The 24,627-nt window shown below is 38.9% G+C and overlaps 1 protein-coding gene across 8 annotated transcripts in view; it reads right to left on the minus strand.

Moving 5' to 3' along the window:
- Nucleotides 1-24,627, minus strand: part of TRPM3 (transient receptor potential cation channel subfamily M member 3) — a 271,182-nt gene that overhangs the window by 119,250 nt on the left and 127,305 nt on the right. For 7 of the 8 annotated variants that reach the window (XM_069880809.1, XM_069880805.1, XM_069880807.1 and 4 more), the window contains exons 2-5: nt 21,792-21,871; nt 21,056-21,260; nt 9,271-9,484; nt 7,328-7,452 (exon numbers count right to left, since the gene is read on the minus strand). In XM_069880809.1, coding sequence (XP_069736910.1) covers nt 7,328-7,452; nt 9,271-9,484; nt 21,056-21,260; nt 21,792-21,871 — 624 coding nt within the window. Of the gene's footprint in view, nt 1-7,327; nt 7,453-9,270; nt 9,485-21,055; nt 21,261-21,791; nt 21,872-24,627 lie in introns of those variants that run through there. The other variant, XM_069880812.1, reaches the window with a different exon arrangement.

Here is a 24,627-nt window from a genome sequence, read left to right on the forward strand (position 1 = left end):
CTGGAGGTGAATATCCTTTCCACAATGCTCAGCAGATTTTCAATTTCTCACCCTTGCAGTTCCCATTCCTTTGGTCTTTTCAGTCCTTTACATTTCATAGGTAATTTAAAAGCTTAGGAAAACTTTGAATTTAATGCCTTCTCATCCTCTTTCTGTATTGAGAAGAGGGAATAAAGTCCCCTGGCATCTTCCTCTGCAGAGCTGATAGGAAGCATTTATGCTCAAGACAGCCCCTCTAAATATAAGCTAATGAATGTGACAGCAGCCATGCTGAGATGCAGTACACATGAACTGCATGGGCTGAGGGCACTCTGTCAATAGGTGAGGAGCTGGGCTACTCAGTGGTTGCTTTTGCACCTTGAGGTGGCAGCAAGTTTGATTCAAAAGCACTGTTGTACCCTGGCTACATTCCTTGTAGGAACATGCCGCTCAGCACAGGGGACAGCACTTAAAAGATCACTCAGGACAATTCATCACGGACAATGAACATATATGTGTCATGTGATCCAGTGCATGAGTCCGAGCAGTCTAGGTGCTCTGGACATGCTACCAACATGCCAGTCCCCAGCTTCACATCAGGCACGCTTCCCACCTTGTAGTTTGCAATGAAAGGACTGAATCTCTTCCCTTTAGGCATTTCCTACACTAATTATATCCTGCCTTGACCTATAAGGGGACTCTGGTACTTTGACACAGGATAAAAGTTACAGTGAAACAAACTTGTGAACTAACTTTTTACAGTTATTTATAATCTTTCTTCCTTCCAGCAATTCAACACATTCTCAACTTACTCTCTTCCTCCTTTCTGGAAGGATATGTACCAAAACCAAGTGAAAACTGGCAATGATCCAACAACAATGCAGTAATACACACTTACTAATTAAGTTGCCTGTGATTTGTAACTTTGTAATTATTCTGAAATCTGCAGAAAATAATTAAAGCAAAACATAATCTTTCTGACACTGTAAAAACAAAGAAGTATGAGAGACAGAAGGAAGCAGTCTCATGCTATAAGCTAACACTGTTATTTGGCCTACTGTGAGAGAATGAAAAAGAAACGTGTAGACCATCTTGATAGTGTGATGTACGTGTTGCCTGGAACATGCAGATAGAGCAGGTAATATGAACACTGTTTTTTCTGACATGACTCACTGAAATGTGTTTTAAAGACTGTGGTTTCAAGTGGTGAGTTCTGGCTACATACCTATCAAGCTTCACTGATTGTTTTTCATCTACATGAGTGGTATGGAGACACTAATTCTAAGGCAATGCTAATTCTTTAATGCACACTTTTTCTGGTTTGGATAACGTTTAGTAATCTCAGGGAGGTAGGTGGTACTCTGAAATGTAAGGGACTTGATAATGGCAGAGTACAGTCCTTTCTAATAAAGGATCTACTGATGGGAGTGGGCAGGACTTGGTGTGTTGACAAAAATAAGCCTTTCTCAGTTAGTTCAACTGTAATATATACTAAACAATTTCAGTTACTTTAAACTTTAAGCTTTCCTCATTAATTACGTTTCTGTAACTCCTGTTTATTTCCTTGATTTGTCTCAGAAATTAGACATTGGCCTCATCTGTATTCAGTGAATGAATGATTCCCGAGACTGTATGTCAGTCACAGAATCACAGAATCACAGAATAACCAGGTTGGAAGAGACCCACCGGATCACCGAGTCCAACCGTTCCTACCAAACACTAAACCATGTCCCTCAGCACCTCGTCCACCCGTGCCTTAAACACCTCCAGGGAAGGTGAATCAACCACCTCCCTGGGCAGCCTGTTCCAGTGCCCAATGACCCTTTCTGTGAAAAATTTTTTCCTAACGTCTAGCCTAAACCTCCCCTGGCAGAGCTTGAGGCCATTCCCTCTTGTCCTGTCCCCTGTCACTTGGGAGAACAGGCCAGCACCCTCCTCTCTACAACGTCCTTTCAGGTAGTTGTAGAGAGCAACGAGGTCACCCCTCAGCCTCCTCTTCTCCAGGCTAAACAACCCCAGCTCTCTCAGCCGCTCCTCATAAGGCCTGTTCTCCAGCCCTTTCACTAGCTTTGTTGCTCTTCTCTGGACTCTCTCCAGAGCCTCAACATCCTTCTTGTGGTGAGGGGCCCAGAACTGAACACAGGATTCGAGGAGCGGTCTCACCAGTGCCGAGTACAGAGGGAGGATAACCTCCCTGGACCTGCTGGTCACGCCGTTTCTGATACAAGCCAAGATGCCATTGGCCTTCTTGGCCACCTGGGCACACTGCTGGCTCATATTCAGTCGGCTGTCAACCAACACCCCCAGGTCCCTCTCCTCCAGGCAGCTTTCTAGACAGACTTCTCCCAGTCTGTAGCACTGCATAGGGTTGTTGTGCCCCAAGTGCAGGACCCGGCATTTGGCCTTGTTAAACCTCATGCCATTGGACTCTGCCCAGCGGTCCAGCCTGTTCAGATCCCTTTGCAGAGCCTCCCGACCCTCCAGCAGATCGACACTTCCACCCAGCTTAGTGTCGTCCGCAAACTTGCTAAGGGTGCAGTCCTGCTACTGAATTCCAGCATAATACTCATCTTTCTGAAACAGCATTAAGTTATGATATAATTGCATTGTTAACTACTAATAACTGCCTGATGATGCAGTACAACATTGGAAGATGCCTACCTTCCCTGAAGAAGTTTTCTAGTCTTTTATTGTCCTGGGATTTTGAGAAATAGCACCTGCTTGATGACAGGATTATTTCTAAGATCTCCATTATGACCCTGCCTTCTGGATGCCAGCTTGTAAACTTCCTCTCTATTCCACCACCCAAATCAATACTGAAAAAAAGCTGAAGATGTAATTGAGCAAATAGCACAAGGCTGTAATTTCTGCAGTGACTTCTTACTTCGGATTATAGTCATAAAATTCAGTAACTACACTAACAGAAAAGTTAGTTACTCTGAAACTCCAGTCTAATAAATAAGAAGCATTACCTAGAAACAGAGTGAAAAAGCTAGGCTTTATTTTTTTAACAAAAGAAACATCTAAGGATGTTCAGATTCAACGTGTGTTTAGTCCAATATGAATTTAATTTTATATAAAAGGGAAAACATTTGTGCCTTATTTTTACAATTTCACTTCTATAGGAGAGTAGTTATCAAGTACACCAATTTCTTGAGTTTTATTAAATTTTTTTTTCTGAATATTTGGAGCAGTACAAAAGAACAGCCATCTGTTATTAGTGAAGTCTGTAACGAGCATCTACAACTGGCAATGATTGTGCTTACAGCATTCGAGTTTTAGGAAGTAAAAAGATATAATTTATTCTGGAACATAGAGTGCTTGAAAGGGACTGATATGTATACATATATAATATATGCAAAATACATAACATACATGATCTGTAACAATATAGTATATATTTATAGATTATATATGTTATATGTTTTACAATAAGGACATCTTTAATATATAGATATAAATTTGCTATGAGAAAGTAATTTTCTTTCTGGTAACACCTTTTGCTTTTATGTAGCATGTTTATCTGTTTATGCACAAGTCTACAAAGTAGGCTTATATTTTGAGTTGTGTATTCTGCTGCACTAAATGAAAAAAGCTGATCACTATTGCTTCTGGTTAAAGCCTTTGCTAAAAATAAGCATTTTACTTTTTCCAAAATTTCTGCTGAGCTTCAGTTTTCCATGCTCTAGTTGTTGATCATAACCAAAAGATCAATGAAGTAATATAGGGAGAGAAATACACTATAAGTCAAAGCTATAACAGTACTCTAAGAGAGACAAATAAATCCCATGAAATTTGGAGACAATTTAGGATAATTTCTCCTTGTGACAACCTGCTGGATCCATGCATGGAAGGATTTTTTTAGCAGGCATAGAAGAGTGTTGTCATAGGTTTTGCAGCACAGAAGCTAAGTTTTAGTTTTGATTGGTTCAGTAAGAAAAAGTTTTGGGTTTTTTCTTCCTCAAAACATTAATTACTACAAAAACACACTATTTAAGTTGGAATGTAATATAGTACAGCATCTTGACTCATCAATGGCATATCACAGTAAGTTGGAAATGTCCTTTTCACTGAGCCACACACTAAAAGTATGTTTTGACTTCAGTCTCAAATAGTAGTACTTCTTTGTATTAAAAATGAAACTTACTTGAATGACTTCATTGAGGAAAAGTAAAGCATTAAAACTAGTGTTCTCTTTGTAATCCAAACACTGTTCCTACTGAGGTGACTAGGAATTACCCAAATGAGGCCTAAACAGACTCTGAAAGGAAAAGCGTGCATGTTACAAAGACTCACAAAGTGCATTCCTTTAAAAGGAAGAATGGCTCTTGCCTGCAGGCAGAAACTTGCTTATAATTCAAGTTTTCTACAAGACTGAGCAATTCACCTCACTTTCTCAGTTCTTCAATCACAAAATTGAAAATAAGTCAACTACCATTCCCTCATGCTCTTTGTTTTTAAATTAGAATCAAAGTGTGTTTAAGAGGGGTGCTATTTTCTGCTATATTGCTTTTAGAGCACTGGAGTAAGACAAGTCTCTTTAAGGATCTTTAAACATCGAGATACAACAACTAGCAAACAACACTAATATTTTGCTTAGCTTGTCCACTTGTCTTTATGGCTATGAGGAAAGCCCTTGGTATTCCCAAGAGCTGACTGATGTAGATGGGTTGGTAAATGTAACAAAACTCCTCAGCTATGACTTCAAGATCCATGCAGGCCACACAAGGCTGGGGCATCAGCAGAGGCACAACGCTGCTGAGCATGCCTGACTTTTCACGAAGCGCAGGGAGGCAAGATCCAGCAGGGCATATGCAATGGCAATAACCCCCCCTCTCCGTCCCTCTGCCCAAATCCCATGACTAAGACAATTTTCTGTACCTATCTTATGCTAGAAGGGTATGTTTCGACAATTCTTCAGTTGTGATTATAACTGAACTAGACATAGGGCATATAGGTGTAAAGCCACATTGGTGCCAGAGTTTGACAGGCTTTTTGTTATTGGTTGACTTTTCTTCAGCCCTGCATAATCCTCTGTGGCCTTTATTTCTTGCCTGATGATTATTCATTTTACATGCTTATGGTACTATTCATATTTCCCCTTTTCGGTTCATTTTACAGCATTCTCTTCTAATGAGCCAGTCAATAAACTTCGATTTTCAAAACCCTTCCTCATAAAACATTTCTAAAGAAACTGCACACATTGGATGAGAGGAAAAGTGCTTTGTGAGATTACTGACTGTGAAAAGCTGAGAGGAAAAGACGGGAAACATTAAGAAGAAAAAGTTAATTTTTGCAAAGACTGAGAGTTACGAAGGAGATTTAGTGACATAGATGGCCTGTCTCAAGCTGGGCTGTGTTCTGTTCCACAGACTTGTGAAAGGATTTGGGGTTAATAAGAGTGTGAAAAGCTTACAGAAATTTCAGTGGACCATGAAGAGTTAAATAAAGTCCTCATAAAACAGCCTGACAAAGCAATAAAATGGAAGAAAACACAGAATTGGTTAGATTAGAAAAGAACTTTAAGGTAATTTGAGTCCAACTGTAAAATTTAGTATTGGTAAGCATAAAGCAATACCATTACATGTGCATTAGAGATAGATAAAACCAGAAGAGCTTCAGCATTGCATCATGCCATTGATCAGTCATTTTATGAAAATATTAGGGGACAGGAGGTTTGGAAGAAAAGTTTCAATTTTGTCTGTCACAGATATATTTTGTAACTATTTTTGTCCTTGGTGATTACCCTGTAATTTTAATCCTAACGGTATAATTGTGACTACATTTATGTGAGACTTTATGCAAACTTATTTTCTTTACTGTTTTTTTAAATTTCTGTCCCTTTCTGTCTGATGATCAGACTAAGAATTGACCTGTTTCGATTTGCCAGAAAGTTTGGGGTTTTTTTTAATAAAAAGAATTAGCATACAACTTTTTGGTTTCCTGTTAAATTGTAAGGATATTTACAGGAAAACGTCTATTAAAGAAATCAGAAATCAAAGGAGGCTGTTCCAGCTGGCTGGAACAGCTGGGAAACCAACTTCTTTCTTCAAGTCTTTCTGTAAAACAGTGTTTCAGAGCCTCTTAACAGATGGTGACTAGTTGAGAACAGAGGTAGATAGCTTTCCAACAGGTGAAAATAACTAAGGGAGGAACAACAATGTTGCAAAATGCATGACTACTCTGATGTCTTTTCTTGACTTCTTTCTTACTGCAGTGCTTCAGAACTCCATGTGTAGTCAGTAAAGATTGCTTTTTTGAAATTGATGTATATATTACACTTCTTTAATAAGACACACTCTGTCTTTGTGATTAGCTATTTCTGCTTGTCACCTTTTGCACTGCCTATCAGAGGAGTCCATTAGCGACTCAGAATTACTGCTACAGAGTCCCATTCTGCATGCTTGTATATAATGGTAACTCTATTATACAAGCATTGTCGATATTAGAGATAAAACCCTGTGCTAATACAATTTCCCCTAATGGCTATACTTTAATAGTGAACAAAATGAATTCCAGTTGGATCAATTTCTTCATAGCAATTGTTAATCTTTCTGACCTAACTGATAATTGAATTTTCTTTCTCTCCCCAGCTTGCTCATGGATGAACATACAGAGAAGAACAGCTTAGAGTAATGTAGATAGGAAAAATGTTCATTGTGCCGAATGAAGACTACATTTCTTCTCCACTTAAAATTAGCCACTGATTCTCAGTGGCAGGTTGCTTGGGAATGAACCAGAGGTGAGGAATAAAACAAAGGCTCAGAAAAGCCACATGTAAGTAACCAGTGTAAGTAAATTATTCACATATTTAAAATTAGGGTGTTATTTTTTCTGAGTGAACTGTATAGGTTTAAAAGAGAAGAGTGATGTGCCCTTCAGAAGGTGACTTTGAGGTCTTTGAGGTCCAATACATTTATAAGACTCTTCACAATGGTACTAATAAAAATTTATAGGATGGAATATTTTATAAGGGAGACAGTCTGCAATTATTAATTTAACCAATGTATCATAGTACTGTTTCAAAATAAATCAGACTTCAAGCTTTTCAGTCATTGTTTCCTTGGGCACTTCTCAGGGTTCATAGTGTTCTATGTATGAAACTTTAATATATTTTCAAGAATAGCATTTAATGAAATATATTTATAATTTATTTTTAAAGATTGCATAGTGCAGGAATTTTTAAGGTTGCTATATCAAAACTGCTATCAACCATAATGGAAAACCTGTGTATATATTGATTTTTTTTTTTTTGCTGCAGACATTAATTCTGTGAGGGATTGTTAAGTGAGGGATGGAAAAGAAAGGGAAGATAAATGGAAGTGATATATGTCCATAAAGGGCTTACATCCTTGCCAATCAGGTCCTCTTGATTTTCCACAATCCCCCAGGGAGCTATACCGATGGTGCAGATCTTCCCTCGAGATTTCGAGGCATGATCTTTCAGTGCATCTCCAACATGCCGAATGACTCCTGGGAAAGAAACAGCATAAACCAGAAATTCATAATTATGTCCTTTTTGTCTATTATGGCAAAGTTTTAGTATAAAATTCTTTTTTTTTAGGAAAAGCCTGTGCATAACATTACAATCAAGTAAAGTTATGAATATATTTGTATTGTTTATTGTTATAGTAAATCTGTATGCCCTTTTTATGTGATCTAGTAAATATTAAATGAAGTCGAAGAAAAAAAATACACATCTGTAGAAATAAGAATGGAAACATTGACAGTTGACCGTAACTTGTTTATCTGCACTTGTGCTCACAAACGTATATGCATACAAGCATTTGTATCCTTCCCAAGCATGGAAAGACGATCAGGAGTTAAAACCCCTCTGCTACCCCCTACCTCCAAAAGCGGAGTTTGCACATAAATATTCCCTTCTTTCTGAATAAAGGATGGAAATATGAAAACATCTTTATACTGCTCTGTGGTGAGCTATTCTACCATTCTTTCCAAACAAACTCAGTCATCTGAGACAGCTTCCAGTAGAGTATTAGAATCACCCCTGGGGATCAGTGAGAAAACAGAAATTAGTACAGAGAGAATGACTGCTCACAGTTCTCTCCCAAGGGCTTTCTGATAACACTCCTTGTATGCTTTAGGCCAACTTTGTCAGTGTTCCAGTGGTATCTCTCTGCAGAGGATAGGTATCATTCCTCCTTTCATTTCATAAAATATTTTTTTTGCCTGTGTATTAATAACTATTTTTGTAATGTGGCTGCATTGCAGCAAACCTGTGGAGTTGCTGTGGATGTTATCTGTTACTCAGTTGCTGTGTTTGCTTTTTATTCAGATTCCACAATTTCAAGATGACTGGATTCGAATTACAATAGATGTGCTATTAGCTGTAGTTTTTCTGCACTGTGGATGAGCCATGAAAGAAAACCACCTACAACTTAATAAATCCTCCAAGTCCTGGAGCCTGATTTCCTTGCTGCTGTGGAAAAGATAAAAAATCTCCTGTACCTGAAATCAACTATGAATTAAGCTAAGATCACGCAACCCAAAAATTCAAAGCAGAAAATCTGTCCAGACTGCAAAAACTTTCTAGCAGAACTCTGACTTTTCCCTGACTGTCTTCTCCTTTCTGCCTCCTTCAGGAAGGGTAATTGGGAAGACATTGCCCAGCTTTTATTATCTGGGGAGCTATGTTTTACAGCTTATTCCCCAAACCTACATGCTGTCTCCCAGCAGAGCCAGGGCAGCTGCTATCTTGGGTCATTAGGAAACCCATATGGTATGTTACAGATGTTTTTAACTTTGAATAGAAATGGCAATGTTTTCACTTTTGCTGCAGGGAAAATAGAAAAAAAATAGGTCAAGCTTTCTACAAGAAAGGAAAAAGTGAAACTTGTTCACAATAAAGCTTTCCATCACATCCACAAGACAGAATCTTCTTTCCTTTCATACTCAGTTCATGTTATAAGATAAAATAGAGGTCTTTTCTGGATGAAAATGTTTTCTGTTTTATGTAAAAAGAGTCTGACTTCATTGGTTTCTGATTAGTAGTCTCGTCACGTAGCTTACTGTTGTTCTTATAAAGCCTTCACTAATATAATTGCCTCACAAGAGGTTTTATTTTCAACTCCCTAGTGTGCTTTTCATGCTTTAGAAAACCTTCAATTTCTTGGTAGCTACCAGGCTGGTAAGAACTAGGCATTTTCTTGTCTCCACATACAGCCAACATCAGTAAAATAAAACATTGAGTGGCTTCTTAATCTCATCAGTCCTGGTTTTCTTCTGTGATGAAATCTAGATGCCACTGTACTATCATGTCAATGTTGTTACCTGTGTTTACTCCTCCAGTGAATATCCATGCTCCAGTTGTCATAGCAGCCTTAATGAGGCCTTTTCCAAAGACTTGCTTGAGTTTTGGCTGAAGTTCAAAATTCTGAAGGCCCCCATGCACAGAGATGAGAAGCTTGGGGAGCTCAAGCTGCCACTCTTTGGTCATCAGATGCAGAAGAAGGTCAGGCTTTGTGTCAAATGACACACGTACATACTGCAGAAATACAGACAGTTGTAGAGAAAAAAAGATCAGTTATACTCACTGTATATATGATCTATGCTGAACAGATCACTGAAAAAGGCAGTCTTCATGACATAAGCACTTACTAATTGCAAACCTGATGATTTTTCAAAAGTTAGGGAACTAGGCAACTATGAATAATGGAGCACTTGCAGTTCACAGGCTGGATAATTTTCCTTTATTTAAGAAATTAAGTCATTAATTGTTTCAATATGCTTAGCAATGCTTCAAAGATAAATGTCTTTAATTTATGGATTCAAAAACTGGAGCAAAAATTTAAATGGTCTGCCAAAGATGACCAAGGCAGTCAGAGTCACAACTGTGCATTCATTTGTATTTTATTTACAAATTAACAAAAGCAAACTCTTGAAAGGTAGGAAATAACAGAAACAATCTCAGTTGTTAAAACATACATAAGTTTAAACTGAGTGAGACTACTAAACAGGTACTTTTCAGATGAATTTGATGCTAATTTCTGATGTACAGACTGACTAGTATGGGTTTGTGAATTTGCTTAACAATGTACAGGGCCCTAAAACTGCTTTGAAACATATTAACACACTTCCATTTCTTGGCTTTTCTGTGCTACATCTGCAGCATTTTGCCTCAGGGGAGATCATGCCCATCTCTGTGTGCTTGAAGATAACAACTTCCTTCAGAATTTCTACAGCACTACAGTGTCACACAAATACTTGTTTCTTCCTGACAAACCTTTCTCTCTTGGCTCTTTCTCCTGCTCTTTCTGTTGCTGATGTATGAAGGGTTTTGCAAATCCTGTGAGAGGGCAGGTGATAATTTTTGAATTCTAGATGCATTCTAGCAGAAATGGGCTGTAAGAGGATAGCTTTTTTCTACAGCTGGTAAGACCTGGAAGAATCTTCTTAATTGAACAAAAGAGTTCTACAAAGCCACTCATCTATGAAACTTCTGATTGAACCAGTGTGTGTAGGCATCTTTCAGGCATTGTTCCCCCAATGGGTTGTCAGCATGGCCCTCAGATACTGTAGCACACAGGCATCTTTGCTTTCTGCCAGAGGAATGTCTACTTCTAACATTTATTGTAACATGCCAGGTAGTATAGTATCCCACCTATATTATCTAATCACTTTGTCCCTTTTTAACATATCTAATTAGTATTTGTTAAGTCCAAGAAGAGCATAATGAGGCTCCCGTGATCCAAGAGGAGGTGGTCAGAGCCTTGTTAGCCCGACTGGACAGCCACAAGTCTATGGGGCCGGATGGGATCTACCCTAGGGTACTGAAGGAGCTGGCGGATGTGCTGGCCAAACCCCTTTCCATCATCTTCCAACAGTCCTGGAAGACTGGGGAAGTCCCACTGGACTGGAGGCTGGCTGATGTTGTGCCCATCTACAAAAAGGGCCGCAGGGAGGACCCAGGAAACTACAGGCCTGTCAGTCTGACCTCAGTGCCAGGGAAAGTCATGGAACAGCTGATCTTGAGTGCTATCATGAAGCACATGCAAGAGAACTGGGTGATCAGGCCCAGTCAACATGGGTTCACAAAAGGCAGGTCTTGTCAGACTAACCTGATCGCCTTCTATGACAAAGCGACTCGGCTGCTGGATGAGGGAAAGGCTGTGGATGTGGTTTTCCTGGACTTCAGTAAAGCCTTTGACACAGTTTCTCACAGCATTCTGCCTGAGAAAGTGTCAGCCTCTGGCCTGGACAGGCGCACACTCTCCTGGGTGGAAAACTGGTTGGATGGCCGGGCCCAGAGAGTGGTGGGAAATGGCGTTAAATCCAGCTGGAGGCCAGTTACAAGTGGGGTTCCCCAGGGCTCAGTGCTGGGTCCAGCCCTGTTCAATGTCTTTATCAATGACCTGGATGAAGGCATTGAGTGCACCCTTAGCAAGTTTGCAGATGACACTAAGCTGGGTGGAAGTGTCGATCTGCTGGAGGGTAGGGAGGCTCTGCAAAGGGATCTGAACAGGCTGGACCGCTGGGCAGAGTCCAATGGCATGAGGTTTAACAAGGCCAAATGCCGGGTCCTGCACTTGGGGCACAACAATCCTAAGCAGTGCTACAGACTAGGAGAAGTCTGTCTAGAAAGCTGCCTGGAGGAGAGGGACCTGGGGGTGTTGGTTGACAGCCGACTGAATATGAGCCAGCAGTGTGCCCAGGTGGCCAAGAAGGCCAATGGCATCTTGGCTTGTATCAGAAATGGCATGACCAGCAGGTCCAGGGAGGTTATTCTCCCTCTGTACTCGGCACTGGTGAGACCGCTCCTCGAATCCTGTGTTCAGTTCTGGGCCCCTCACCACACGAAGGATGTTGAGGCTCTGGAGTGAGTCCAGAGAAGAGCAACAAAGCTGGTGAGGGGGCTGGAGAGCAGGCCTTATAAGAAATGGCTGAGAGAGCTGGGGTTGTTTAGCCTGGAGAAGAGGAGGCTGAGGGGTGACCTCATTGCTTTCTACAACTACCTGAAAGGAGGTTGTAGAGAGGAGGGTGCTGGCCTCTTCTCCCAAGTGACAGGGGACAGGACAAGAGGGAATGGCCTCAAGCTCCGCCAGGGGAGGTTTAGGCTGGACGTTAGGAAAAAATTTTTCACAGAAAGGGTCATTGGGCACTGGAACAGGCTGCCCAGGGAGGTGGTTGATTCACCTTCCCTGGAGGTGTTTAAGGCACGGGTGGACGAGGTGCTGAGGGATATGGCTTAGTGTTTGATAGGAACGGTTGGACTCGATGATCCGGTGGGTCTCTTCCAACCTGGTTATTCTGTGATTCTGTGATTCTGTGATTCTTTCTTTGCCTTAAACATTCCGTCTGAAGGCTGGCCATTTGTGTCCTTGTTTTGTGGTGCTGGCAAGGGGCCGGGGGTGTCGGGGGGGAGGTACAGCAGCAGGTGCTCCCCAAAGATGGATCTTAGGATATGCCTGTGGCAACAGGTTCAATGGAGAGGAGGTGCAGGAGCATCAGCAATGCTCTCTGCAGCAGCCAGACAAATTCATAACTGCTAAGATACAAAGAACATAGAATATTCATGTCTAGCAAGAGCATAATGTACATTCAGGCTCTTATATAAATGAACTGCATCCTCAGTAAATACTCATTTTATTTTCTGTGTGGGAGCTGAGAAAATCTTGCATGGTACCTGATCCCTTTGACTGGATGGTGAAGTTAATTTTGATTAGGATTTGAGGGCTGTCAAACTTTAACACACCACAGGCATCGCAAGGATCCTTATTCTCTTTGCTCTGCCCTTAGGGTGTGCTGAAGTTGCAAAGGGCAATGCCTTGGCAGGCATTAATACATAGACAATAACTTTCAAGTTATCAAAACCTCTTACAGCAAAACTATGGAGGTCATGTTTTGGAATCACTAGTACTTTGCTCTGTTTTTTTGGTGAAGACAGACTGGGATTTTTAAGAAGATAATTAAAGTGAATTCTTATTCGTAATGGCCATACAAACTTGCTGAAAATAGAGACCACTGCATCATATGGGATGATATTAAGCTGAATGCACAAATGGCATCAGATATGTATTATCTAATGCAGCCAGTCACTTTTTTTTATTCTTTAGCATTGTTTTATACCCCACAAAATGTGATTTCACTATCCCTACCTTCATAAGCCTATGTATTACTTGGCAAAAATATTTTTATTTTTGTATCCACTAAGATCTCCTAACTTCAAGAAATATAAACCTATACAGTGAATCAAAAAGGTAGAAAGAATATTTTCTTACATTTATTTGAAATGTAGATATCTTCTATTAGAAACAGCTGCTTGTTCTTTACACTGTAAGCAAACACCCTCTATTTTTATGATAAGAATTAATTGAATTTTATAAAGAGGAAATGTAAGCAAAAATAAATGTGAATTTTTTCCATGTAAATTAAAATTTAAATAATCATAGAAAAGCTTTACTATTTTAGAAGTTTTTGGAGAAGTGTAGTGGCACCTAACATCATGATTTATCTGCTGTGCATAGGCATCAACTTTTATGATTGTCTGATTAATTCCTGCTCTTACAGAAGCCATTTTCAGTTTTGTATATCTGGAATTGCTCTTTTGCCAGTACTTAACATGTTAACCAGTAAGTACAAGAAAATTGTATTGTCATCACTTTCAAAGTATGCATTAAATTATGAATAAACATATGAATAAACATTTTTGTCCATATTAAAAATTCATTGCTTCAGTCTCATAGTAGAATAATTTGCCCTTTCTGTTTTTTGTTCAGAAACTTAAAAAGTATTTCTGCTGTTCCTGAATTCTTTCACTATAGTCTCTGTAAATCTAAATTAAACCATTGCTCTGTTACCTGGAAATACCTTATCTGGTGTTCCTGTCAGCTGTAGAAAGGATCAGTTTTAATGGTAATTGCTTTAATCCCTTCTTTATGAGTGGTGTATGGATAGCATGCAAGACTTCAGTTGATATGTATGAGCAAAACAGGCCAAGATAGGCTGCAGCAGTACAGCATTGGACCTCAAAACATAGGGACCAAACTGACTAACATCAGCATAATTGTGATATGACAAATCACTATTTTTCTATAAAAGGCAGTTCAAGAAGAATCTCCATCTTTTACTGGATGCAGGGGAAACAATAGTGAGAAAGGATGAGGATATGGCTGACCTACTTAATACCTTCTTTGCCTCTGTCTTTAATAGTAAGGTAAGATGTTCTCTGGGTACTCAGTGTCCTGAGCCAGAAGACAGGGAGGGAGAGCAGAACAAAGCTCCAATGATCCAGGAGGAAATGGTTAGAGACCTGCCTGGCCAATTATACAATCACAAGTCTATAGGTCTGGATGGAATCCACACAAGGATATTGAGGTAGCTGGTGGAAGTGCTCACCAAACCCCTCTCCATCATCTACCAGCAGTCCCGGCTGACTGCTTAAGTTCCACATGACTGGAGGGTGGCAAATATGCCCATTTACAAGACAGGTCAGAGGGAGGATCCAGGGAACTACAGGCCTGTCAGTCTGACCTCAGTGCTGGAAAGGGTCATGGAGAAGGTGATCTTGAGTGCTATCACACAGCACACACAAGACAACGAGGTGATCAGGCCCAGTCAGCATGAGTTTGTGAAAGGCAGCTGCTGCCAAACTAACCTGATCACTTTCTATAACAAGGTGACCTACTTAATGGACGAGGGAAAGGCTGTGTTTGTAGTGTACTTGGACTTCAGTAAATCTTTTGACACCATTTCTCACAGTATTCTGCTTGAGATGCTGGCTGCCACTGGCCTGAACAGGTGCATCCTCTGCTAGGTAAAAAACTGGCTGGCTGGCTGGGCCCAAAGAGTGGTGGTAAATGGAGTTCATAGAATCATAGAATAACCAGGTTGGAAGAGACCCACTGGATCATCGAGTCCAACCATTCCTATCAAACACTAAACCATGCCCCTTAGCACCTTGTCCACCCGTGCCTTAAACACCTCCGGGGAAGGTGAATCAACCACCTCCCTGGGCAGCCTCTGCCAGTGCCCAATGACCCTTTCTGTGAAAAATTTTTTCCTAATGTCCAGCCTGAATTTCCCCTGGTACAGCTTGAGGCCATTCCCTCTTGTCCTGTCCCCTGTCACTTGGGAGAAGAGGCCAGCACCCTCACCATCTACAACCTCCTTTCAGGCAGTTGTAGAGAGCAATGAGGTCACCCCTCAGCCTCCTCTTCTCCAGGCTAAACAACCCCAGCTCTCTCAGCCATTTCTTATAAGGCCTGTTCTCCAGCCCCTTTACCAGCTTTGTTGCTCTTCTCTGGACTCGCTCCAGAGCCTCAACATCCTTCTTGTGGTGAAGGGCCCAGAACTGAACACAGGATTCAAGGAGCGGTCTCACCAGTGCCGAGTACAGAGGGAGAATAACCTCCCTGGACCTGCTGGCCATGCAGTTTCTGAGTTAACTCCATCTGGAGGCCCAGTCACAAGTGATGTCCCCCAGGGCTTGGTGCTGTCCAGCTCTGTTCAGTGTCTTTATCAATGACCTCGTTGAGGGAATCAAATGCATCCTTAAAAGCTTGTGGATGACACTGTTTGTCGATCTGTTTGTGGGCAGGGAGGCTCTACAGAGAGATCTGAACAGGCTGGATCGATGGGCTGAGACAAACGGGATGAGGTTTAACAAGATCAAATGCAGAGTCCTGCACATGGGACACAACAACCCTGTGCAGTGCTACAGGCTTCAGGAAGAGAGGCTAGAAAGCTGCCTGGCAGAGAAGGACCTCGGGGTGTTGATTGACAGCCGACTGAACATGAGCCAGCAGTGTGCCCAGGTGGCCAAGAAGGCAAATAGTGTCTTGGCTTGTATCAGAAACAGTCTGGCCAGCAGGAACAGGGAAGAGAGAGTGCTCCTGTACCCGGCACTGGTGAGGCCACACCTCAAATACTGTGTCCAGTTTTGTGCCCCTCATTACAAGAAAGACATTGAGGTGCTGGAGTGTGTCCAGATAAGGTCAACGAAGATGGTGAAGGGGCTGGAGAACAAGTCTTACGAGGAGTGGTTGAGGGAACTGCTTAGCCTAGGGAAGGAGGGAAGCCTAGGAGGCTGAGGAAGGATCCTATCACTGTCCACCTGAAAGGAGGTTGTAGCGAGGTGGGTGTTGGTGTCTTCTCCCAAGTGATAGTGATAGGACAAGAACGAATGCCCTCAAATTGCACCAGGGGTGGTTCAGATTGGACACTGGAACAGGCTGCCCAGGGAGGTGGTTGAGTCACCATCCCTGGAGGTGTTTCAAAGACAGGTAGATGAACTGCTTAGGGACATGATTTAGTGGTGGACAGGTAAAGTGGGACTTGATGATCTCAAAGGTCTTTTCCAACCTAGAAATTCCATGATCATGTTCAAACTGTCATACCCATGTGATCCCTAAACTAGGACTGAAGTAGTCAGCAAGGGTACCATTTAATGTCAGGAGTTGTTTCGCTTTTTTATCAAGTGGTTTCCTAAAAAACAACTGCGCCCACCATCTGTCAAACAGCCAGATGCTTGCAAGTTGGACTCTAATGGCTCAGGGCAAAACTCAAAGTTCTTGAGTGGTAAAATTACTACTTTGTTACTCAAGCACAGCTGTACCATTGAAGTACATAGTGAATGATTGCAGATGAGAGTCTCAGTGAATAAAAAAGAAAGATTCAGAATTCTGCTGTATTTCTTCAAAGAAAATCTCTTCAGAGAAAATTCTGAGGTCTGCAGTATAATGTTGCTCCTTTGTGTCTCTTTGATTTACGCAGGTACTGGGTAGCTATTTCACACACGTCAAATGAAATTCCATCACTACACTACACTTCTTCAAGCTAAAGACTTGTTTACCTCAAAGTTTCATCTTCAGACTAAAACGAGGCCTGATGTAATTATCACTGAATTCAACAGCAAAACTTTCACTTACACTGAAACTGGACTGGTTCCTTAGAAGTTAATATTATTCTTAACATCTTAAGGCCTCATCCAAGTAGTCAGTGCAAGGACCCCTGTTGATATAAATGGGCTCTAGATGGATGCTTTTCTGTGTTATTTCCCCTTTGTCTTCATATAGGACATCATCTTTTAAATTCAATAACTGCTCTTAAGTATTAATTTGCTATAAGAAAAAAATGTTTGCTGCCTTTTTCATGGTCTATGCAAGTTATGGGATTATCTCTTCTCTTTCTCTCTAAAGCCCTGATGACTTTTAAGATCCTTTTTACATAGTTTAGATAAAACTCAATATAACAATAAAAGCACAAATATACCTTATCATGTGGCTGTTACCCAAATATCCTTAATAAAGTATCATGTTTTGAGGACCTACCTGTCAAGAAGTCTAAAAAACTGTTTACGTTCATTGGAATTCTACAGACGTTCTTTCATGTTTCTATTCACCATAAGAAAGGCTAAGCTTCTAAAACTGAAACAAACTCCATTTCTACAAATGCGTGTTAGCTTTACATTGTGCAAATTGTATCACTGGAATGCATTCAATTAAGAAGGACATATTTATCTCACTAAAGCGTTTCAAACAGCCAGCTTCCACCTAACTTCCACCTAGCAGATAAACCACAATCAAAGAAATTTCACTTCCGTGAAGAGTCGTCCTTCAAAAAAGTTTGATCAGGAATTCAGGCACATCAATTAATGAAAGACTGTTAAGGGGTTTTTTATATGCAGAAAAGAAAACAGTTTAGTCACAAGTTCAGTGCAAAATGCATTACAGCAATACTGTCTTAATTGGTCCAATAACAAACAGAATCTATTTTGAAACTCTTCAGAATATTGTTCGTAATTGAATGGAATCCTTAGCCTTAGTTGGTTAATTGCTTTCAGAATTATATATATAGTTAGATGAACTCATCCACGTTTTTTTTCTTAAACAACTAAGAGGCAACTGATACGAGCAGATAAAATTTTATTCTTTTTCCTATCTTTTTCTAAGTCCACTGATTTATTGCAAAAGCTGTTAATAAAATTTATGTCTCAACATCCCTCTCAGATCTTCTTTTTACAGCTGCCAAAATTGAAAATCTGCTGTAAAAACAATATAAGAGTGAGGAATAAAACTGTCGAATGTGTTTCTTAAACATGAATGGTATGACCTACTTGTAAAGAAAATATGGGATTCATACAGATCTAAACACCACTGTGTTGTTTTTAGATTAGTGTTGTTAGCAGGATCATCTGTAGCTACATGAAGGCAGAAAGAAAGGCCTCTTTAGTAACAGATCTTGTTAACCAATGTTATCTAATCTTGGCTATACATTTCTATATAATCTGCTGCACTCTTAGCTGTTAACATTATTGATTTAAGCAGCTTAGTGCAGTCCCACTGAAGATACTTTAACAACTTAATGGTATTAGCAAAATTCATGCTGTCTGGGAATTTTTGTTCTATATAGCTATGGAAATGAAATTAACAGCACAGTCAGGTCTATTTGCAATATGTAAACCAACACTGTCTTTCCTATTTTGTTTGAAATCCATGTGTCGTGTTCTAATGTGAGTGTAATTTCAATTTTCACAGCTAAAGATGCCTCTGTTAATTGTCTGGTAGCAATTAATATAGTATTTTATCATTGCACTGTAGCCTGCAAAAACACATGCAAAGTACACATATATTTACTATCAAATTGGTTTATTTGTTATTAAAAACTAACTCTGTTACTTCCAGTCAAAGAAATTGCTATCTACCAATCTTATATGCACTAGTTTGTTCCGCTGATTAACTACCAGTTTTCCAATTATAAATCTAAGGTTACATTTCCATTAATAAATCCCATTTCATTCCTTGTAGCCTGATTCAGAAAAAATTACTGATTTTGCTCTTAGCACAGACCAAGATAATACTGAACTTTCATTGTTTAATAATTTTCATGTGTGTATGTCCGTTTTAGGAAATAAAGCAAGGAACAGGCAATGAATTTTATGCCCAATTACTCCCCTGAGCCTTTCCTTGATGTTGGTAAGTTTGCTAAATGTTGCTGCTTTATAGGGTCATTCTATTAGCTAATAGGCACAATCTTAACCTATCATGACAGTAAGCAAAAATCAGCTTGTATGCTCTAGAGATATTTGTTATCTAGTGGCTAGAAAATAACCAGGTAGCCTATTTTTAGAAAAGAACTAATTTCACTGATCATACAGTCTCCTTTTTGCCTCTCTCGCCCTGGCCCTGTTGATGTTACAGCTTCTTTGATTTTTTGGATTTGAAAATATATTGTCTGAACAATAATGTTTCTGAAGATTATTTTACACTTCATCATTTCTCCCAGTCTTATTTTTCAGGACTATGACTAGATGGCAGATGCAACTATCTTCCTGATTCTAATACTGTCAAAATAAATTCAGAGTCTTTCCAGCAATAAATGTTTTGCCTGTAATTCATCCCTATGTTTTAACTTGCTACTTAGGTCTCACAGATTTTTAACTTCTATTTGTCTTCTTTTTTTTTTTTTTTCTCTAAATTCTTCATGGTTTCATTCCTGACTGCACTCTTTAATAGGATTTTTCTTTCCTTCATGTTGACTTTCAATTTTATCTCCACAGTTTCACTTCAAGTATATTTCTTTGAGCATATAGCATATATCTTAGAGCGTCTCCTGTTCTCTTACAGCACAGTGCTTGGGCACCAGAACCCCAACAAAGACCAGAAATCCTCTAGGGAAATTGGTATCAACAACTTTCCTAATCCTTTCATCATTTATTGGCTGCCCAAGACTACTTTAGTCTGAGGAGGGCAGTTTATTGCTTAATAGCAATCTTCAAGGACATCACTCAAAAACTTCTAGTGATTAGAACCCTTTCTCACAGAGACAGATTTAACAGAAAGTATCCATATATGGTTAATAACATGAAAGTTAATGGTATCTCTGAATCTTTCTCAGTTATGGTGAAAAGAATTCTGTTTTGTTCCCACTCCTTTTGAAGATACCAACAACACTGTTTTGTTTATTTCAGTGTTGAGGGAGGTGTCAATTTATTCACACTAAACAAATGTTATTTACTGAATCACAGTCTCTAGAAATGGCCTTGAAAACTTTTAGGTGATTGGTTACGAACTGAACATAAGGTGTCTGTGGTATTCTCAGAGAAATTACTTAAATTTCTATCTGTTTCCTGGTGCAATGTTCTTCTAGTTTCTATCAAAAGAAGCCATCCATCTGGGTGAACAGAACCATCCACTCATGTAATTATTCCACCCCCAGCGCCTATGTATGCACCTGGGAAAAATATCTGGCTCTTGCCAGGACAGTACCTAAGCGCTCCATTGTCTCTAATCCATCTAGTACCATGACAAATAAGAGAGACCTGTCAAGAATTCAGGCAAAGATGGTACAGGGTTGCTGGGCAGGTTATTCTGCAGACCATCCAGAGGTTCTGCTTCTGCCCTCACTGCTGCCCAAAGCAGTGTCTTGTTCATGATGTGCTAGATGCACACTCATCTTTCACTCTCAGAGTCCTAGGTTCTGCCATTTAGATAAAGCCAGAATGATTCTTCCTTTCACGTATGCCACATAGAAGTAATACGTGCATGGATTAGTGTCAGTGCTGGAAACATCTCTTCAACTTAGCTGGGTGATTCTTTCTGGTTAATATACTTTGGTATTGCTCCATAGCATTGGAGTATGATTAAGTGACTTGCTAAAGGAAATCTGTGGCAGAATAGAGGCTTCTGAGTTCCTAGCTTAGACACTTACTGGGCCTCTTATTTCACTGAAAGATGAACCAGTAATTCTAATTGGTCTATCCTCTCATGCACGTCTGGAGAACTATTAAAAGAAATTTGATGTATTTCAAACTTGCCAGGCTTGCAGACATACCAAGCAATGAGAAATCATAGCTGAATTCTAAAGTTACTCAGAAAAAGGATAGTTAGCCACTGGAAAACAATCAAGACAGCAGCATGTCTTCAGTCTTCATAAAGGTAACCCTTCTTATGGTGCACTCCAGCTTCTAAAGTTAATTCTCTTCATCAGTTCTTTGGCACATGATACACAAAAATACATGGTCCTACACTAAATAACACTTTAATATATAGTTAAAAAAGAATGCTGTTTAATGCCTTTTTTGAACTAGCAGCATTATTTATATAAGAGAAAAGATTACCATGGCTTTATTGGAGTGGCCTCCTCCTTGGAACTCAATGGTTCCAAAAGCATCTGTCGGGCTGAGCTGTGTGTGTTTGCTGATGGACCACTTCTCCGACTGGATGTCATTGCGAGTAAGTCTGCTTTCATTTTTCTCATTCTGAATAATGGAGATGCTTGGAGTAAGTCCAACATGTTGACCTATTAGACGCCCACAGCAACATCTATGACATTAACCAAACAGAAAACTTGAGTCATGTGCATGTATAAACTGAAGAGAGAAACAGACTGTGTTAACTGACCTACAAATCTTCAAAGTATGTACAAGATGAAGTTAAAGACTATTCTCTACTGTCTTCAGATGACATCAAGCCAAATAATCAGTTTTTGCATGGACTAGCACATATTTTATATTGATAGTTCACAGTAATTGTTTTCTTTCGACAGCATTGTGTGTCATGCATCCAATTTAGGTAAATATTCATGGTACTGAATACTGAAGAAGATAATGAAAGTAAGATAAGAAGAAGATTATGAAATTAAACATAGATTCTGATCCACTTTTATTTTTTTGATGAAATAAGTTCTGAAGTGTAAACAAATAGTGCCCACAGAAATCCTCCAGATATAATTCAACCACCTTCTGATCAAATAAGTCTTTACAAACTATAACCATATACATACACATGCAGACATATATAGAGACAGTTACTTATAACTGACTTCCATTTTTCATACAAGTAGCATGCAATTACCTATGGGGGTCTTTCGTGCTGGGTATGATATGAACACATTCTCTCTTGTAAAACGCTCTTTCTATCCATGATTTCTGTGCCTGAAAAGGAGATGGGAAATACCATGAGCTCTGTTAGCTTTTTAAACACAACTCTTAGTACAACTGAAGAGAAACTTAAAACATTAATGAAACCATCACTGACTTTGCAAATACACAGTGCACATTCTGCACACAGCAAATATTTTCTGTTAAAACTCTGGTTCCCTTCTAGAGCTAGGCACCCAACAGAAGCTCATAAGATTGTTTTCATATTCACTAGCCAGATGATTTTGATGCTGTCATCTATATCCTCATAGCAAGAATCACCAAAGAAGACATGATTCAAACTGTATCTCTTCCTGCATGGAAGAGAAAAGGCTTACCTACTCACTAAAAAACATTTTAAAAATATCTATATATACTTTAGTGATAGAACTAAGTCAGTTCTAATAAAAAAAAATCACAGAAACTAGAAAATAAATATCTCCCAGTAAAACTTACACCACCGTGATTCCAATGCAATTTTTAATACAAATATTGAAGTGCTGTTTAACACGGAGCAAGAAAATGCAGTTTCATATATGGACATCTTAAGAAAAAGAAAAAAAGGGAAGATCTGTTTCTGAAATGAAACACAAAAATCTTTGATACATGAAGAGTCAGATAACCAGCCGATGTAACCTCTAAACCAGACTGAGTTCAATGACGCTACACCTGTTCATAATACCCAAGATCTTCCCCCTATATATTTGCAGGAAAGCAAGTGATTTCCCACATCATAGTCATAGGTTTCAGATATACAAGAGATCTTTTTAAAGAGAAAGATAGATGTGTAGGTCAAAACAACAAATAAGAGACTTCCAAACTTATGAAATAATTTCAATTATCTAGACAGTCCTCTTTTCACATAATATGAATTTAGGCAAGTTCTCTAAAAGAGTCTCCCAGACAGAATTCAATTAGTTCATTTAATAAGGAGATGAGTTGAAATTTTCCTTTAAATATTCAATGTCAAACAAATATATTTTATAAAATGTATATATTTTATTTGCACAGCAAATTTATTTGCACAGCATAAACAGAACTATAATCTATGAACTATGACAAAGTTATCTGAAAGTTAAGTAATATGAAATGAGCTTTAGATAAATTAAAGGCAATATGAACACCTCGCTTCTATAAAAAGAGAACACATGAAATTGCCTGTATAACATTACCTAACACGTCACTTTTTACAATGTACAGTTAGGTAGTAACCTATCTAAGTATAACTGTTACTAACAAATGTTACCTTACTATCCAATATTGCTTAACTAATGCTACCTGTTTGTCAACTCAATCTGCATTCTGATTTCCATGTTTACAACCATAAACCTGTGTTTTGGGGAATGTGAAAATTTTTGTGAATGTGGAAATTTCTTGGGCTCAATGAATGTCACTACTAAGAACTTCTAGCTACATTCATTGCTTATCACTCTCAGCACACAAAAAGCAATTATTTTGCCTTTTTCACAGACAATAATCCCTTATTAGATCTAGTAGTCGCTCATGTTACATAGCAATATTTTGTCTTTGATCTACTTCCATTTTTATTACAAAAAATTGCTAGACTTCATATTCTGCAGGATCATAACATGACTTTTAAAGTCAGGAAAAAGGAAAAGTCTGTTAAAAACATTAACTAGAACGGTGCTTGGTTGTTTTTCCTTCCTGTAGCAAAGAGAAAGTTAATATATTATAGAATGTGGAGCAAGGTTTGTTTCATGTTTAAGTAAACGACAGTTACATAGAAATTCTGAAAAAACTAAAGAAATTTTACTTTGCATAGGAGAGATTACTTCGAAGTTCTAGATTATTATAACTTCTAAATGCTTACAAGCCTATGATGAGGGCAATAGTAGTAATCATCATAATCATCATCTTGTATGCTACACAGTCAAATCATCTTAGAAGTCCAGCGCATCACTGAGTAATTTCTAAAGTTAGTAGTCTTTTCGGCAAAGACTTCCTATAAACTAATTTTCAAGAACTGTGAAGGCACCCAGAGTGAACTTTATGAACGTTATTTGACCTGCTCACTGCAGGTCATCTGAAGATAAACTACGTGGGGAAACAGGGTTTTCCATTTTGTGTTGCAGAGAAAGAAAGGAACTTAAAATTATAATTCAAGTATCGCAATGCTAACATTTGAAAACACGTACTTTACTGTATGGAACACACATTCTTGAAATTTCTCCCCTTCAAGCTTCAAGAGTGCACAAGCTTTCTATCCTGCCTTAAGAAGACATACATTGATAAGTAACTGCAGATTTATGAATCACATTTGTTGTGTGTGTGTATATATATATATACATACTGTAACTTTTTGACAAAATGAAACACTTATACAATACCGCTAGTTTAATCTTCATGTTTGTTTGCTTTAACACTAACTATATGTAAATATCCTTTATCTTCTCTAGAAAGCATGAAAAGTTTTATAAGCCAAATGTTCTTCCTGGCATCCAAGATAAATTCCTACTACACAGCTTACATAGCATATGATTATAATCCATGTTACCAAAACTCATTAAAAATATCCTTTATTAAATTTAATTAATTTTGCATACTTTTCTGCAAACAGTTGAGCTTAGTGAATTTACTTACTACATGGATATAATGTGTCTTTTCTAAAGATGGCCACTAATTAGATTTCTCCAAGCCTCAAATCCAATACAAAAAGGTGTCATAAGAGGTACTTCACTGAAAATGTTTTTCTTTAGATATATAAGCAGGCTTTCACAAACCAAGAAACTGACATTTAAATTTTTCTTCCT

This window comes from Phaenicophaeus curvirostris, chromosome Z (genome assembly GCF_032191515.1).
Source record: "Phaenicophaeus curvirostris isolate KB17595 chromosome Z, BPBGC_Pcur_1.0, whole genome shotgun sequence".
Classification (NCBI taxonomy): Eukaryota; Metazoa; Chordata; class Aves; order Cuculiformes; family Cuculidae; genus Phaenicophaeus; species Phaenicophaeus curvirostris.